This window comes from Wasmannia auropunctata, unplaced genomic scaffold (genome assembly GCF_000956235.1).
Source record: "Wasmannia auropunctata unplaced genomic scaffold, wasmannia.A_1.0 LD335989.1, whole genome shotgun sequence".
Classification (NCBI taxonomy): Eukaryota; Metazoa; Arthropoda; class Insecta; order Hymenoptera; family Formicidae; genus Wasmannia; species Wasmannia auropunctata.
In genome coordinates, this window is record NW_012026901.1 from 259,518 (window position 1) to 278,640 (window position 19,123).

At 31.9% G+C, this 19,123-nt stretch overlaps 3 protein-coding genes across 4 annotated transcripts; 2 read left to right on the top strand and 1 right to left on the bottom strand.

Moving 5' to 3' along the window:
* The first annotated feature begins 1,784 nt into the window (after nucleotides 1–1,784).
* Nucleotides 1,785–4,447, top strand: LOC105454018 (protein NPC2 homolog). The gene is made up of 4 exons (XM_011696334.1): nucleotides 1,785–1,901; nucleotides 3,228–3,341; nucleotides 3,567–3,748; nucleotides 4,163–4,447. Exons 1-4 carry the CDS (start codon nucleotides 1,817–1,819, stop codon nucleotides 4,244–4,246), a joined length of 465 nt encoding a protein of 154 aa, XP_011694636.1. The 5' UTR covers nucleotides 1,785–1,816; the 3' UTR covers nucleotides 4,247–4,447.
* A 606-nt stretch (nucleotides 4,448–5,053) lies between these two features.
* LOC105454019 (protein NPC2 homolog) lies at nucleotides 5,054–7,727 on the top strand. The gene is made up of 4 exons (XM_011696335.1): nucleotides 5,054–5,188; nucleotides 6,813–6,926; nucleotides 7,104–7,285; nucleotides 7,489–7,727. The coding sequence occupies exons 1-4, from the start codon at nucleotides 5,086–5,088 to the stop codon at nucleotides 7,570–7,572; spliced, it is 483 nt and encodes a 160-aa protein (XP_011694637.1). The 5' UTR covers nucleotides 5,054–5,085; the 3' UTR covers nucleotides 7,573–7,727.
* Nucleotides 7,728–7,836: 109 nt separating this feature from the next.
* On the bottom strand, nucleotides 7,837–17,154 carry LOC105454020 (serine/threonine/tyrosine-interacting protein-like). Of its 2 annotated transcripts, none has more exons than XM_011696337.1 (5): nucleotides 16,768–17,154; nucleotides 9,566–9,685; nucleotides 9,113–9,264; nucleotides 8,635–8,823; nucleotides 7,837–8,495 (listed from the first exon to the last, which is right to left on the bottom strand). In XM_011696337.1, the coding sequence occupies exons 1-5, from the start codon at nucleotides 16,789–16,791 to the stop codon at nucleotides 8,276–8,278; spliced, it is 705 nt and encodes a 234-aa protein (XP_011694639.1). In that variant the 5' UTR covers nucleotides 16,792–17,154; the 3' UTR covers nucleotides 7,837–8,275. The 2 variants fall into 2 exon arrangements, with proteins under 2 accessions (XP_011694639.1, XP_011694638.1); XM_011696336.1 differs by lacking the exon at nucleotides 16,768–17,154 and adding an exon at nucleotides 10,036–10,413 and having other exon boundaries at nucleotides 7,839–8,495.
* Nucleotides 17,155–19,123: the final 1,969 nt, after the last annotated feature.

A 19,123-nucleotide genomic window follows, 5' to 3' on the forward strand; every position in this document is an offset into this window, starting at 1 on the left:
TTTTAAGATAAAGCATGATAAAAAATACCAATTTCATATTTTTCTGATAAATTTTTGAAGGAGAACTAAAAAAAGAACTACAAGAACTACAGTTAAAAAAAATTTAAATAAGCGTTTGTCTGAAGACTTTATACGTGTTTTTAAAAAATCTATTAAACTATAATCTAAGAATAAGTACATTTTAAGACTAATATTATAGTTAAGTTTATTATACAAAGTATAAATTATTCATGTTGAAGTTAAAATATCTTTAATAATATTAATTTTAAATAAATTTGTTTAAATAAATTTTAATAACTGTTAAATGCATTAAATTTGAGAATAATTAAAAGATATAAACATCATTCTTCAACTGCAAACATAAACTTGTACAATTAGCTTATAATGCAACATTAAAGTTTAACTATTTATCTGTGCAAATATTGAAAAATATTTGTAGTTAAATTCAGTTAAATTTGAATAAGTTAACAATTTTCTATAATTTTTAAACAATCATTTAATTACGAACGCTTCGGACAGCCTAATCATTTTTCAAAGAGGGAGCTTTCTTTCTTTTTCTCTCACAAAATTAATCTATACATGATATATACATAAACAAATTTATATATATATGTATATATACATATAAATTTTTTTTCTCTTGGATGACTTCAAGATTATTTCAGATAAGTTTTACTAAACATTTTTATTATAAAACTTCTTCTTAATATATATTTTACTAAAAATGATATAAAAACGACACAAAGAAATAAAAATAAAAAAAATAAAAAATAAAATTATTTATTTATTTTTTTATTTTTTTTATTTTTTTTTCTTATTTGCATTTTTTTATTATTTATCTTAATAATAAATAATAAAAATAATGTAAAAATTTGTAAGACGATATTCATACCCAGATAACGTAATTTAATCTTGTATTTAAAATTGATCGTCTTAAATTGAATCTTAAGTGATCTTCGAATTCCAGCCAATAAAATGATTATATCGACTCTTGAAGTTGAACGTGCATTTGCGACAATTGTTATCAGATTTTTATGAATTACACGCTCATATATAGCTCATTCGTGATACACAGTTATACACAATATACACTAACGGGCGTTATATGGATATTCATATTGATTTAAATGAATGCAACAGGCATTTAACTTAATTCTTTTCTGTATAAGTTTTGGAGCTGCAGAATATCCTGTGATATTTTTTTTTCCTAATGGTTATTATTTATTATATATGCGTATATGTATTGTATTAAATATAAATTATAAATTTCAGACAACGATACATTTTTTTTATTTAAACTTTTCGTTGCAAAATTCGAACAACAATTTTCAAACATGTATATTAAGGGCAATGATAAATTCAGATAGAAAATTTTGATTTCTAAGAATAAAATCACGAACAAAATAGAATAGCAGATAACCGATTTCGAGAATAACGAGAAGTCAAGGATTCGACCGGTGAACGAACGCGTACAAACGTTTTGGAATAAATTAAATTCATACATTATTTTGCTTTTGCTACATCGAATCCTAAAACTCAATATACTTTAATTAAATATTTTATTTTTTTAAGTTGTCTTTTGTCAATATACTTTTATATTTCTTAACACATATGAATGAGAAATTATAAAGTCCTATTAAACCGGATTTCGAGATAATTGCGGTTTATAAAACCATTTGCAATAATAATAGTCTATCATTAACGTAATGAGATAAATTACGTTTTTGTGTTAGATAAGCAATGATACGTTTATATAAATTGAAGCGAGAATCGCACGCGACATCATTGATGTTTGCGTGAAAATCGTGGAAACAACATGACGCGGATCAGTGTCGCTTTTCCGCTATTATGTGTTCTGTGCAGCATAACGTTCTCTTTTGCCTTCAAGTTTGAGGACTGCGGTAAGTATACTTTCTAATAATTTTGAAAAACTTTTCCCTAGGGATGTTAGGGAAGTAGGATGTCTTACTTCTTCAATAAGAGTATATATTATTAATTTAATATATTAATTAGTTAATTATATTAATTAAAATAAACAGGACTAATGAAAGTCATTAGTTTATTATTCAATGTGGCAATTTGCATTGTCTATAACATATGAAGAAATTTTATAACGCTGATACATAAATATATAAAATATGTATTTTTTACTTATAAATATATTTGAAAACATGTAATGATTAACATATATGTATGAGACGTTCGAAAATTGTAGAAAATTTAATTAATAATCTTCTCGATGTATTTATAGCTATAGATTATATCAAGTACAGAGAATATTAAAAAATATTTTATATATTTAATTGATTATATTGGTCCTCTTTAATTTTTGTTATAAATCATTGATAAAAACTATTGTTAATACTCAAAATTATTTCATGTAAAGCAAAAAATTCGATTCCAAAATTATTCTTTAAAGCGAAGAATTGTTTACACTTAAAAAAATTTAATTATTAAAATTAATTTCGAAGAAATATACTAAATGCAATAATAATCAAATTTGACTAATGGCGATATAAGAAATTGTAAAATTGTTCAAAGATTTTTGTTGTTAATAGCACGAACTAACTAGCCTGCGAAAATCGACGTTTCTTTTGCGGATGTTATGTAGATTACATTACAGATGTAATGATTTTTATTAATTTTTGCCTGCTGAACATGAATCCATTTTCCAAATTTGATTATCGCGTTTTAATTTTGAGAAAAATGACGTAAAAGAGACAAGAAACGAGCAAACAAAAATTAATAAAAATCACCTAAACTCATTACATCTGCAAATTTTTGCAGACTAATATTATCAATGGCCTTTACCATTAATTATTAATTAAGAAGGAGAATGTTTACACGGCGGAGAGTCCTTAATCAAGAATGTAATGTAATGCCGGAAGCTATTAGCAACATTACACGTTAAGCTATTTAATTATGTATGCTTTGGATGCTCGTCTGATTATATATAATTACATTGCAGATTACACGTAACTTTCTATTACTATGAGATGTACTTACAGCAATATAAAAAGAGCGCGTTCACGATGCGTTTGTGTGATTAATTAAAGTTTGTCATTTATTGTAATTCAATTTATAAATTATAAATTCATGTTTTGGATAAACATTTATAATTCTCATCTAATTAAGTTTGTCTTTAATATAAATTATTTGCTTGATTTATTTGTGATACATAATGTACATATACTTAATTACGCTTAATTACTGTTTTAAATCTTTAGGTTCGGAGGTGGGCAAATTGGGTGAAATCGTAATTTCAAACTGCGATACGTCTGAAGACAAATGCATTTTGACTCGTGGCAATGAAATACGCGTATCTGCCAAATTTACACCAAGTTAGTAAAATAATTATACTTTAATATCTTTTTAACTTTAGTAAAAACAAAAATTCCTGAGAGAAATAGTTATTGATATATATATAGTATATAGATATATGATTACTGATTCCCAGAATTCTATCTTTTTCAGAATTTTTAATTGAAATTTTACGATGGTATAATAATTTTTTACTTATAAAATATCGATTAGAAATATATTAACATATGCATATATTTTTACAGGCAAAGACATTACGGACGTCACAGCGTATGCTTATGGTGTTTTATTGGACGTGCCTGTACCCTTTCCTCTGAAAAAACCTGATGTGTGCAAAGATCCGGATTCGGGGCTCAATTGTCCTTTAAAGAAAGATCAGGAGGCTGAATACAAAGCTTCGTTCACTTTGGATAAGGCGACTCCCGCGGTAATTTCGTTTTGAATCACAATCTGTTTCTTTTCTTTTTTTTTAAATTACATTATTAAATCTACATTTAATCTACATCTTTTAAACTTTGCATTATATATACGTATATGGTTTTTATAAGCTTTTTGTTTAAAATTTTTTTTTTATAAATAATATATATACAGTCGAATATCGATAACTCAAATTTTAAGGGAGAAGTTATAAAAATCTTCGAGTTATAAATGTTTCGACTTATCAAAGTTTGAATAAAAGAGAATTGACATGAAAATTCAATTTATAGAAGTATAAGAGTTTATAATTTTTTGATTATAATGGCTTTTAAAGGAAAAAATTCGAGTGGTTTTCGAGTTATCGAGGTTTGACTGTATTTTAAATTTTAATTATTCTGTCATTAAATCGATTCTGTGTTTTTAGTTGAGCGTGGATGTTCTGTGGGAATTTAAAAACGAGAATGACGAGAAGCTTATATGCTTAAAATTCCCAGCTAAGGTTGTATAGGAATATCAGCTATGGCATTTTTGAAATGATTATATGAGTTATGACAAATTATTGCGTTTAAGGAACACGTTATACGCGAACACGTGAACATGTACCTACGTTAGTTTTTAAACAATGGATATTGCCGCATTTTTAATGCATGTCGACGTAAACTTCACTAATTAAAATTGTGGAAATAATAAACAGTAAAAAAATTTCTGACTTTTGCATTTTTGTTGATATTCTAGCGATATTTTTTAAAATACTGTCTTCTAATTTTAAAATATTTAAGTTAGTTACTTTGCATATATGTTGCTTAGCATATCTATCGCAAAGATAAAAGTATCATGATGATTTCTATTTTTATATATTTTCTACTTTTATTACTGCGAAATACAATGCAGGAACCATTTTTCTGTCGATGATTTATACTCCGAAATACACAAGGAAAATATTTTTAATTTTATTAACATATATATATCATTTTAACGTGTCTAAATAAAGGTAATTGTTATTATCTTCATTTAGACACGTAATTTTCTATGTTTCTTTATTTAAAAAAATCTGTTCCCCAAAATATTATTATATAAAATACTGGAAAGTAAAAAGTATTATAAAATAAAAAAGCTTCGACGATGAAAAAAGCAGATTTCAAGTGTTAAAAAAAAAGAAATTAAAAGATGTATAACTCAACTTTCGGTTAACTCGATCGGTACCTCGGCAACGAGAATTAACCGATTGGAGGCGCTCTCTTATATTAGATGTCGAGGTCGGGGAATGGGGATGCATGTTTTGAGACAACTGCAGGCCTGCAGCGGCAGCAAGCGCCAAGCGGTCGTTAATAGCTACGTGGAAGCCGTATGAGTAACAGCAATATGAACCGGGTGACGATTATCGCGTTCGCACTTTTCTACGTGCTGTGTTGTTCCGCGTCCTGTCTCGCCTTTAAGTTCGCTGATTGCGGTGAGTGTGTATTTTATTATCCTTATAGATCTGGCAGAAAATTATTTTGCAATGAAAAATAATGCAATGTTGATAACAACAATTACGTTAGATGAAGAGATGTGTTTTTGGCTCGCCACGCGTTTAAAAGTTTAAAATTTTGATAGGAAGATTGAAATTATAATTATGAAATTATAATTATAACAAGTATGTACAAAATTAAATTAATTAATCATCGTAAAATTGTAACCCGTGATGATAATTAATAGGTGATAATTATGATAATAAATTGCTAAAAGAGTGCCGAATTTTTAAAGAATTATTTATCACGTTACCGTTGAAAATTACAAATGTTCCATCCAGAATGCCGCAATTGGAACTATTTTTAAAAATTACAAGGAAAAGTCCACTTCTCTTTCACAATAAGTATAACACTAAAATTTATCTTTTTTTTTGTTTGGCTTCAAAGCTATAAATTATTAAGCGTCTGTCGTAGATAGTACGCAGGAAGGTGTAATCTCTATGTATGTGTTTAAGTACCAAGTAGATCTAATTTCAACGAGTTCAGGTTTCAACAATATGTGATATGATATAGATATATGATCTAGAAGGCAAGCTTTTCTTTACGATATGAAAGGATGTCTGTCACGATAAACGCATAATCGTTTTACATCCACACTGTTTTTAAATAAATGTCACGATCGCGGAAAAATAGCCATGATTCACAGTCATTGTTATTCCAATTTCAAACTAAAAATACATTATAATGTGTTTTTCCCTTTAGTTGCTTAATCCGTTCCGTTTACTTTTTATTATTTTAATTTTATATTTATTATACATTATACATTTTTTTATTTTAAAGGGAAATATAAATGCGATAACTAATTTTCTATTAAAAAAAAAGAAATCTCTTATTATTAATATTCAATCAATTTTTATTAAATATTATTTTCCTTGATTAAGCTGCGTATCGCGTTGTGTTTGTACTCCATTCTGAAAGTCTGATTACGTTATCAATTCGTAATACGTGCATTTCGAATGAGGAAATGTATACGACGCATATTTTTATAGCGTATTAAAGAAAGAAATGCACCTTTTAAGCTTAATTAAGCTACTTTATATAAGAATTGAGTTATCAGAGATAATAGTGCATAACAAAAACATATAGGACAAAGTACAAAATGTATTGCCGCTAGTGTCATCGATTCGACCAAGTATTATTATTTAACAATAACAAATTTTTTCTACATATAAGGAACTTATCCATTAGAAATTATAAATTTTTATGAAATTTTATTAATAAATATAATTTTAATTCTTGAAATTTTATTATCTAAATATTTTAATACTAATATACCTTTTTTTAAAACAGTCTTTACTATAATTATAAAAAAATAACTAAAAAATTATTAATTATATTTTAATTATTTTCTATGAAAATTTTACAAATAAAATTGAACACAATTTTGTCCAATTATTGCAAAATTAAGGACAATCTGCTTTCTAAATTATTTAATAGACATATAATAACATTTTTCTATGTTACCTGTTATTCTAATATACGTGTTTAATACATTCAAGTTTATTTGATTCAATATATTTGGGATTTAACATAATTATTCATATTTATTCCATCTCATTTTAGGTTCAACGTTAGGCAAATTCACGGAGGTATCGGTTTCGGGGTGCAGCACGTCTGATGAAAGATGTGCCTTGGTGCGCGGTACCAACGCATCTATATCTATCAAATTCACGCCTAGTGAGTATGAAAATTGTGTCTAAAACATACAATTTATGTGAAAATTCGATTTTAATATTAAAAATATTTGAATGCTTAAATTACTTATTAAAATCTATAATATTATTTATCAATATTTTTATTAGCACTGATCATTTTATATAATTACGATGTCTATTTTTTGTATTTTTTTTGCAGACAATGATATCTCGCAAATGAATGTACGTGTATACGGCGTACTAATCGACGTTCCGGTACCTTTTCCATTAAACAAGCCTGACGCATGCAAGGATCCTGATGATGGGATCGAATGTCCTTTACACAAGGATCAAGAATATCATTACACGACTACGATGTTTGTGCAGAAGAAGTTTCCTTCGGTAAATAATTTATATTTAATTTTTATATATATTTCGGTTTTTTTAGATTCAAGTTTATTTAGATTTTATTCGTATTAGGATATAATTTGAATGGAATTTTTAATTTATATCTTTTCAATGACGTAGCCGTTAAAAATGTCTTATATGCAATAAAATTATTATTAAATTATACATGCAATTAAAAATTTGTTATTATTTTCTAGGTGAGCGTTTCTATTAAGTGGGAGTTTGTGAGTGAAAAAGACGAAAAAATAGTATGCATAGAATTTCCAGCCAAAGTCAAGTGATTCGAAAGATATTTTTTCAACAATTGCGAAATAGAGAACAATATTAAAGATTGTATTTTTATAAATGTGCCATTTTCTAGATAAAGTAATTTCAAATACCTATTACTAAAACATCGATAAGAAAAATAAATAACAATGAAATAAAAATATAAAAAGTTGTTAGTATAGCTACATATTTGTATACTTTTTAAATATCCTGGTTTTAATAATTATAAAATATGGATATAGATATGGATAAATAAAAAATGCGTGAAACAATACGGAAATCCGTGAGTATCTTTTATTCATATTTTATTAAGTATTTTCTTTTGTCAGATGTATTGCTTTGACAATTTTAAACTATTTTATTATCTTAAAATAGTTATAAAACGAAAAATCAAGTAGAAGTTTTCAAAATTAATGAATAGTAAAATTAATCTAATCCATTAATTTTAATCGAGTTAAACGTCAGTCGTTGCTAAAATACTATTAACAGTGATGTTAAGATTTAGCTAAGTTTGTCTTTTTTCGCCGTACTATGCATATATTTTCATTTAATTAAAACGACGAAAGAATAGGAGAAATAAAATGAAAATGAGAATTGAAGAGGAAAGTGCAGAGAACTCAGCTAAAAAAAAAGGAAAATAATTTTATTTATCCGATCTAATATGAGGAGGAGAGATGATTGGTAACTTCAACTCTTCTTCTCATTTTCTATAAATTATCACCAACTATTCATTATGTTCTCGGCCCTATCTTGCGATCGATTATCCATTTCAATCTGATGAATTGTTCGCTTGCTACGTTGAACTTCCAAATAATGTTGATCATTTCTCAGCGTTTTCTCCGCCTGGTATATGGGCTCATATTCTCTTAGTTGGTTCATAAAACCTTCGTTCGGATTTATACAGAATCTTCTTTGCTGCACTATAGAGTATGCGCGCCTAAAATAAATATACGCTTGTATAAAGATTTTTCGATATTGTAATTCAGTAAATAGAAATGTAATTACAGAATTTTGTATAATATATATGTATATATAACGATATATAAAAGTTGTTTTATGGAAAGGAAAAGTCTTACATTTGTGAAACTTCATATGTTTGCATAACATATGCTAAGACCAATGCAGCGGATCTCGATATACCAGCATTTCCATGAACCAGGACACGGCCGTTCGAACTCAAGGCTTCATCAATGAATGCCTTCACCTTTTTGAAATGTTGAATGATATTTTCCATTATTGTATCGGCTATCTCCAAGACTAGGTATCTATATAAAATATATAAGTATGCGAAGTATAATTAGGTACATATAAATCATAAAATTTGAAGAAAAATTTGAAGAACATTGATTGACAAGTAATTAAATCCTGACATATCATTATAAAAATATGATGCTAATAGTAAAATTAGAATAATATAAGAAAGACTTATGATAAAATCAACAATTAAAAATATCATAAAAATAGTATTTAAAAAATCAGAAATTAGAACTTAAGTTTTCAGAACCATTCTTTTTTTTGTTAAGCGACTATTGACAATCTATTAAGACCACATACTTGAAGGTGTTCGGAAAGTTTGGCCTTATAAGGTTCGCCTCAATAGCATGCCTAACACAAACTATATGTGTTATTCCATGTTCAAGCAAAGATTGCATTTTAGAGCGACTGGCAGCACTGTATGGACCAAGAAACACACCAGGCACCACCTCCTGTAATGCACAGTAGATACAGTTATTACATTAAATTAATGATATATTATATATATTAAATATACATATTTTATATAATAAATTAAAGACATATATTTTTTTGTAAAAATGAACAAGAAAATACATGCATACTCATTTTTTATTTAAACTTCAAAGTTTTATAACTAAAAAAAAGTAGACTTGTAGATCGACATTTATATGTATGACATTTGTTCATCAATAGAATTAACAGACTTGTTGGTGAAGTTTAATGAAACATTTTGTAAATATTCTGTATACTGCCTCAACTTGACATAATTACCTGCATGTGTCTTCTCATTGTGTAAGTCCATTCTTTCGGTCTCTCCAACCAGGGAATATTAGAAATTTCTGGACAGTCCTGGTCAGATTCCGATTCATTCGTGCATCCTTCAGTATTTTCCTGCAGTAGCGATTAATATATTTTAAATTATTCCCATAACCTTTAGAAGACCGTGAAAATTAATATCATATTTTACATCTGATGATTATGTGTTAAACACATATTTTTTTCTTAGAATAAAAATTTTCAAAAAAACTAGAAAAAAAATCATTTAGAGGTTAACTCTTTAGAGGTTAACTATACTTGTTGGAAAAAACTAAGAGACAAGGCTGAATTTGTCTTAATTCTTAATATTACAAGTTAAAAGCTATCAAAAGTACTATAAAAATATAAGAAAGCGCGTTATGCAAGAGCAAAATAAGTTTGTCTCTTAACCAAAGTATTTTTTTTTGCATTTAAACAAAACATACGTCCATGCTCGAGGGGAAAAGAAAGCCGGAATGTCCGGAATCAAAGATATGCAGTCCATTCGAGATAGGAAAATCTGGTGTCAACGCCATCACTAATAATTCCTAATATTTTGCACGTCCTCGTTCGATCATCAATGTGTGTACTGTCGCATAGCGGAGGCGGCGAGCGTATAAAATTTTCCCGTCCAGTCCCGTCGAGCCGCGTGATTTAACGACGGATGTCGCCCTTTATTGGGCGATTCCTTCACGCCGATATACTTGTCGTTAAACGGACGCTCGAGCTATTAAACGTCATTATCAACGAGCGCTACGCAATGATACTAGATTTGCCAGAATACATGACTTCATAACCTAAATCATATATATATACATATATCTATCAATAGTATCAATTCTTATATACATTGTATATGTATATAAAATAATAAGGAGAAATTGTGGAGACCTCTCGCGGAGAGTTACATCCGGACTGACTTGAGAGAGAGAGAGAGAGAGAGAGAGAGAGAGAGTAAGAGAGAGAGAGAAGATAGCACATCAGTCTTTATCATTTTATTTAATTAATCTTATCTTCCTTGCTACTATATACAGTTTTCTTTTCTCTTTTTTACAGTCTGTTGTTATTCTTTTTTTTATTATAAAAAAAATACAAAAGCATGGATTTATCTTGATAAATATTGCTACTTATATGTATAATATAATATCGTCAGACATCGTAAACAGAATTTGTTCAATTAACAAAAGTTTAGTATATTGTTTTTTTTTTTTTTTTATTATGTTTGTCTTCTTTTTTTTTTTAATAGTAAAAAAGGTAAAACCATTTGATAATTTAGTACATACGCATATCTGTTATTATAATATGTAATATATATACGTGTTATTATTAGATTTTCTTGTATAACGTACCAATTGTACCCTCTGTCGGCGACCAATTGGTACGAATCGACATCACCAGAGAGCGCGGGCAGTCCCGTTTTCTCATTATGTAATCGTAACTCGGCTGCTCGACATGTGCGGCCTGTGCGGGGAACGCGGGGATCAGAGTGTTCGACATTCGTGTAAAATGACGAAGGTAGGGGATATTACAAATCTGTTTTTCGGAGAACTGTATAATTATTTATTTGTTTTTATTACAAACACTTTTATAAATGCCGATTGGCGATTGCAATCTTGTTTGTTCTGTTGTTTACGAATATAGCTAAAGATGCCGATTTGTGCAATAGATATATAATTATTATATTTGTATTCTGTTTGTTCGTTTTATTAATTATAATCGTCTGTTTATCGAGATCGAGAGATCTCGTAGCAAAAGTAGGCGTGGCGTTTAATATATGTTAAAATATAAAATCTGCTAGTAGTAAATAATAAGAGAAAGGACGTGTAAAAGGACGGCAGGAAACCTGTCAGCGTGTGGCGCGATTGCAAAGAGACAATTAGTATGATAATAAGTTATCTTGGGCTACTTGCATGAGCGGTCGTATATTTCCTATAAACACATTTTTAAGATATTTCAAATGTGCGTTCAAATATAGATAGAATGTTACATGATGAATGTTAATGGCAAAAATGTTTATGTAACTGCGGAGGAGCGTTGACGCTATTACGATTTCCTTGGCTAATTACTTCAGATTTGATTGGCGGTTACGCATTCGTTTAATTAATCACCTTATTTTCTCCTCTCTCTGAATGTGGCGATTATAAAAGTGAAGACGAATAAATGGCTTAATAACATTGGATTTCTATTTCTTGTTCAGAATTAGGACTATTTGTTAATTGAGACATATTAAAAAATAAAGCTGAAGACCGATCATAATTATAATATAAAGGATTTTATGAGTTGATCATAATTGTTTTTGCTTGATAAAAGAAAGAGATATTTTTATTAGATTAAAGCTTTAGAGTTTAGATGATCTATGATTCGCGTCAGATTTCAAGATTTTATTCTATAGAATTCTATTTATAATTTTACACGCCATATACATATTTTAATGCATGCGTGCCTTTTATTACATTTTTTTATATGCGTATGCATTCTGATTCTTTAAATACTTCTTGTATTGTATTGAAAAATAAGAATAAAAATAGACCGTTTACATATAATACAAAGGATTTTATGATTAGATCTTAAGATCTCTTGCTTTTATTTCGTAAAAAAGATAGATATCTTTATTAGATAAGCTTAGACGATGTACAATCGCGTCAGATTTTAAGATTGTACCTACTATTACAAAATTCTATTTATAATTTTATACGCGCCATGTGTAAGATACATGTATGTATCTTATTATACATTTTATTATGCAGTCTGATTCTTTTATTTTTTTCTTGCACGACACATAAAATTATATAGAATTGTTTAGAATTAAATAGAATTATTAATAATAGCCATTCTAAAAATTCTAACGTGATTTATGAATCGCCTAAAAATGGATTTAATACCGAAATCATATATTAACATTAATAAATACTTAATATAATTTGAAGCTTTCAGGAACCGAGGAGCTTAAAGCGAGAATTATTTATCGATCTCATTCGCGCTGTAGCGCGCGAATATCTGAAAAGTCCATGTCGATCTCGCGGTTTGTCGGGAATAAATCATGCGTACGTCCGGCGGTTACAGCGAGAGATCGGTCATGTAGGTAAACGTTCCCCCTTCGGGTTCTCTTTAAACATCGCCGCGCGGTTTCCGTGACGTAGAAATTCCCGCCGCGGGAATACGTTAAGAAAGGAGGTGTGTGTTGTGGCTACTTTCCAAAAATAATAGTTGTTCTGAAAAACGTGTTGCTATACGGATCGCGTTATCCGGCGCCACGGCGACACGATCGTTTTGCAACCCGGGCCTCGTGCCAATAGAAAGGAGATTCCTCTGCTCTATCTCTGGTTTATATCTCTCCGACATAATCTCTCCCGAATTTCTAATACTCTAACTGAAAATTACAAGGAATCTTCCTTTCTTTCAGATCGCAACTTTTAATAATGATTAAATTTAACAGCGAAATGTACAAAAGGGAAGAGATCTCTTATCGCCCGTAGTTATCGATTAACATGATTACAGATTACGAAATGTATTATACCCTTCACTCGCGTCGAAGTACCTCGAAGCGCGCGAATAAGGAATGTGCTAATGACATTCCTTATATCCTTAGAATTTATCAATATGTTAACTGTATCTTATAGAAATATATAGAAACGTTATAATGTCGTTAGAATGTAATGGTAATAGGCCAGTTACGTTTTCTACATATCTGTATCGTATCGCGTTGAAACCGTTACCGCGGCAATATCGCAGCCGAACCCGATAATAATTATCAATCTGCAAAAGCGCCCGACAGGAAGATTAGCGACGTGTAATAACACGTCGGTTCTTATCCCTTTCGCGGCATGATTTTTCGAATGCAGGAAACGCGGTATGCATAATGCTCTTGCTAGATATATCTCGTATGTATGTACGTGGGTCGACTCGGGGCGGGGTGGTGGCGGAGAGAACGACGCAATTTGGTTACGAACTGTTTAATGACTTTTACGACGCGCTTCTGGATTGCGGTAATCGACGGCACACGTTTTCTTCCGGGATACGGGTAATACGGTTCTCTTTCGATCGCCAACGCCACGCTTTCGCGAGGAAAGTTTGCACGTGTGTGTGTGTGTGTGTGTGTGCACGCGCGTCCAGCTTGTACATACAGTTTTAGCTTATACATCATGTGATCGCTCGCGAATGCGTTTCGTATAGCGATGGGGCTCGCAGAAAATGCGAAATAAATCACTTCCGTGAGAATTATGATGTTCCGTTGCACTTGGCTGCGCATTTTCGGGACCGTGCTTTCATATTTTCATATACGGTATTTCCGCGTCATTAGCACTTTTGTTCCCGTATAAATAATCCCCGTCGTATAAATGTATGCAAAAACATATTAAAAATAAAATTCGATTGTAATAAATAATTGTCAGAATTAAGGGAAAATTATCCACCTGCACATTTTCTGTACATTGTTGTTGTTAATTATTATGAAATTACCGGATAAAATTCAGCGAATTTCATAAAATTTTTATATCCCGCTCGAACTTCGATATTGATTAGAATAAGGTCAGGTTTGCATTTCCCTGGCTCTCGTATTTTATTTTTACAGAGCGTGGATGGATTGCACGGTGCGGTAATGTTTCTCCACGCGAGTGAATAGCGCTCGCAATAAATCGCTGTCATTTGCACGGCGCGCGATTCGAAGTACTCCGCGAGTGAAGGGTATTGGATAGCACCACCCATTTCGTCACATGGAGAACGTGTTATTTCGCGCGAATAAGAAGCATCATTTTCCCATGTTTGTCGCTCTCAAAGTCATTGCTGGACATTCTGGCGCAATTAGATGTCACTCGGGCGCGCTGAATTCCATTCTAGATCTCTTACAATTCGCGGCGGAATAATTAAACCTACCCCTTTCCGATATGATTGTCAAATTTAATTGGAATTTTGATCATATAATTAATTATATGCATAAAGAAAAAATGTATGGAATTCAGTTTGATATTATAGGTCGTTTGAAACGGGCTTGTCTGGTCATTCTCGATCGTCCTCCAATTTGCGGAACTGCTGGCCGTTTTTTTAAATTATAAAGAGTCGAACGAGGACATTGATAATTTATTGAATTATCTTGACCCCGGTTTGCTTACAAATAGTGTTGTCATTCCGCGAAGCTTTTTCATTCAGACATACTTTGTGTTCTCGAAGACGAAGATTTATGGCTTCTATTATTCGAGAATTGGACTGACTCGTGTCTTTCGCGTTCTTACACGCTTCTGTATCGTGTCTGTATCAATCACCTGCGATAATAATCGCACAGAAACCTCTGAACTGAAAGATTTTCTTTTGTTTTCCTTACTGAGGAAATATATAAATTATTTTATTTATAAATATCGATTTATTATAAAATATATGCAACAAGAATACTATGAATCTAATAATATTTCGTTTCTAATATTTACACATATATATGTATATGTATAAAATTTCGTTTGATCCATCGATCGGGATTACGGTCTCCCAAGCCGATAAGTCAGGTCAGTTTCCAGCACGTCGAGCACGTCGAGCGTGTTGCTCTAGATTCGCGTCCAAGGATGGCAATTGCGCCACGATCCCCGACGGCTAACGTGGATTCCCATATCTGCGAGGAACGCGAGCGAATGCGACAGAGTCACTCTCGCCTAGAAAGTAAACTTCCACGCCGCCCGGGGGCGGCTACGCCCTCAAACCTGGTCAAGCTTTAATCATTTAATTATGTTCGCGAAGGCGAAGCGGATGTCCCGGAGCGGAAGAAGAAGAATCAGCGTAATTATTATATCTGATCGAAAAAAATGGATGGACGCGAGGAATCGTTGACGAGATTCGGTCGAACGATTTTGAAAATTGGACGGAAAGAAAATTTGAGAGAACGTAATTCCATTGACATATTAATATTAATTTGTGTTTTTAATAAATATTTTTTTATATTTTTAAACGTCTGCCTTCTACGTTATATATCTGATTTTTAATGTTTACATATAGTATACTTATAAGTTTTATAGAGAGAGAATGATCTTCTCTCTCTCCTACTTTTTTATCTCTAAAAGTCTTGTATTAATTATAAATTGAGTGCAAAAGTTTGTAAGATTCTTGAGAGTTTTTAGCGAAGTTTAAGATTCTTTTAATGGCCATCCTTGGATGGGAATATGGAGCAGTTGTCTTGGCTCGGCAGACATAAAAACTGATCGACATTGCACGTTGCGTTTGATGAAAACGAGTCATCAATTGGCATTCCGGTCGATCGATCAAGATCACGATTTAGCGAATGCATTTGAAGATTTTTTTATAACTGTTCATTCCTTATATCTAAAAATATTGTATACGATTATGCAGCTGGAATTTAGAGGTCTTTATTGAAGATCGAATTGATGCAATCATTACTCTTATTTATTCATATGTATTTTATATAATTATTATTTATTAATTATTAATTAATTAATAATATATATCAAATAAGTATTAATTATTATTTACATTTATTTATCGTCGATTTGCCAGTATTAATTATTGATTTAAGCATATACATATATTTGCGATTATATAAATTTATTGACAATTGCTTAATTTCTTTTCTTACAACATTACGATTTTTAAAAATTTACGATAATTTGCCCTGACCTCATTTCATTAAACATTATTCTGAACAACTGGCCGCATAATGAAATCGCGCTCGGGATGATTACCGTTCTTCATTAATTTCAGCGTTTGTAATCACCTTTCTTTCAGCACTAAAGCCCTGAATAATCTGCTACAATCATTATCTGCGATAAAAATAGTCTTTTTACTATCTACTTTTTTCGAAGATTTTATGAGATATAGGCAAAGTAAATTTCGTGGTGAACTTCATGAAGAACAAACAGTATTTCGTTATTAGTTTTTTTTAAATAAAAATTGAAAATTTTATATACATATATATATATAATATGTACCAATTTATCTTTACAATTTAAAAATCAATATAACATTCACCGCAACAAAATTTAAGATATACGTACAATAAATAAAAAAAAATATATATATATATGTATATGTGTATGTGCTTTCTATTTTCTGCTGTATATGAATTTAAATCGTGTACAATTTAAACTCAATTAAAAGTGATGAATCTCCGTTTTTTCATTGTGATCGTTTACAATGAAAGTACTTTATGTAATATCAATCTTACGTAAAAGAGGTCTCACCTGTCTAAATGATTTTTTTCTCATCAGCGATTATTCGCGCGTATTCCCGCGCGTTCTTGGTGCACGATCGCGTTCGCGCTATCGTGCGAAATCGCTTCTCTGCGCAATAGCACAGTCGCGTTTCTACAAAGGGAACACAATGCAACATTACACAAGAACGTCGGTAAATGCGGCGGTTAATAACGAGCGATATATTCGAATATCCATTGCACTGAGATTGCATCCGCGAAAATTGGAGGAACGAGGAAAAGATTTAGCGCGATATCTTCGCGTATATTCGCGTATTCGTTTGTCTATTTCGTTCACTCGCTAGACCGTTTCAATCTCGGTTTTCATGGTCGGACGCGTAAATCGTGACTCGCCGATGGGATGATTCACCCGATGATTCGCGCGTCTATTTGCCGCGAATTGCGACATTCACTTTATTTAGAGTTATGCCTTGTCAGCCGACTGCGTTTTCGCGATTGACTGTCGGCGCGCAGGAAGAGATAATGGACGAGAATAGATAATTAGCTGCTATATCGCGTAATTGCCGCTATTGCGGTGTCCGGAAAGAGTTTGTAGTTTTTGCCTTTTTACCTAAACGTATGCTCATTCTTCAGAAAAAGTGCATAAGAGAACGACATAAAGTTGCTCATAAGGTTAACGTTAAGGGCTAGCATAAATTTCCCAATTCTCGATTTTCGGATGTTTTTTGTACGCTGACATTTATTCTATCTCTTTTTTAAACAAATATTTTTATCTGTTGTGCGAATCGAAAAAGCAAGTAGTAGTAATAAAAGATGAAACGTGTGGAGGACATAATGATCCGATTAACGTATTATGCATTACAAGCGAGAACTGTTTCGTACCGCGGGAGATCGGTTTATCGAGTGCAGCGATGCACAAATTGCAGCAATACGCGTTTTCCGCGGGGGAAAGCGCGTTCGAACAGCGGCGCAGTGGTGCATAAGCGAACGGGGAACGTGAATTTTCGATTTTTTTGTAGATTTTATCCGCGTGTGTCAATTATCTAATCAAATTGCACAGATTGCACCTGCACGGTGCTAATAAGAAATCGCGCAATATAACGTAATCGCATGAAAATTATACACGATTAGGTAAAAAAATGCGCGGCGACATATTTTCGTGTTATTATATTCACATACTTTTGCTTGTCTATTATTTATCTTTTTTTTTTAAATATCGCTTTACAGCTCTACTCGTGTTTACGTATTGTTATATAAAAAATTGAATGAATTGTCGATAAATATAAATTTATTGTTTCTCCCTTTCCGATATGTTGATATCATGTTTCTGAAATATTTAGCGGCTTGTTTTAAAGGTCTCGTTCGCGAATACTCCCCCGGGCATTGCTGTGCGCGATGCAACGTGAGCGTTGGCTGCATTAATATTTCTCGCGCGCGCGGCCCACTGCATCGGGCAAACACGCGTCCATCTCCGTTCCTCTCTCTCTCTCTCTCTCTCTCTCTCTCGTTTCCTCTCTCTGTTGTTCATCTGATCCGAACGGAGCAAGCGTGAGACGTAACAAAATAATGAGAATCGTTAAACTTTCCTGGTTTTGCAACGATTCCACCGCACGACGTATCCACGTCCACGCGCGCGGGGTTGGTTCCGCGGGCGGACTATACACTGCACTTGCGAGAAATGCAACGGAGTCGTGTTTGGCCGCGGGGTTGCGCAAATCGCGTATCCGAGCGCCGCGGCTTTTATATCGCGAGTAAAGGCGCACCGAGTCGGCCTCTCGGTCTTGGCGGGTAATTGCTAATCGGTCTGAAAAAGCGCGGCCGACGACGAAGAAACGATGAAGGGGCGTTCACTTCCATCGTTTGGAAATGACGATTTCGCGCTCACAAAAATCGCACTATGCAGCACTCGTGCTTTCGGAGGGAGAACAGAAGAGTGAGGGGAACAGATGAAGGCAGAGGGGGGGGGGCCAGATGCACTCAGATGTGACCCAGAACTAAATGCGTTCATGGCTATAGCCACCTCTAGTAGCGCAGCTACTGGTTGCGAAATTAGCGCTGCTCGTAAAGCGCGCCGTTTATTGGACCCGAGGGTGAATGACGCACGCGGGGGGAAAATTGCTGGAACTGCCGTGCACTAAAAATTAAAAGGCAAAGCTACTGTGTATACGAAATGTATCTACAGTTTCACAATACGATCGGAGGATTTTTCTGCTTCAGAGAAACTGCGAGTATTAAAGTAAAAAGAAACAATTGTTCTTTGCTGCATGTTAAAATATGAAATAGCGTACGAAAGGAAATTTAATTCGAAACTTGATTCCCTTCAGGATAAGATTAAATGTCAGTCGATATTAAATGTTAATGATCAATCGAGCTAATTATTTTAATAT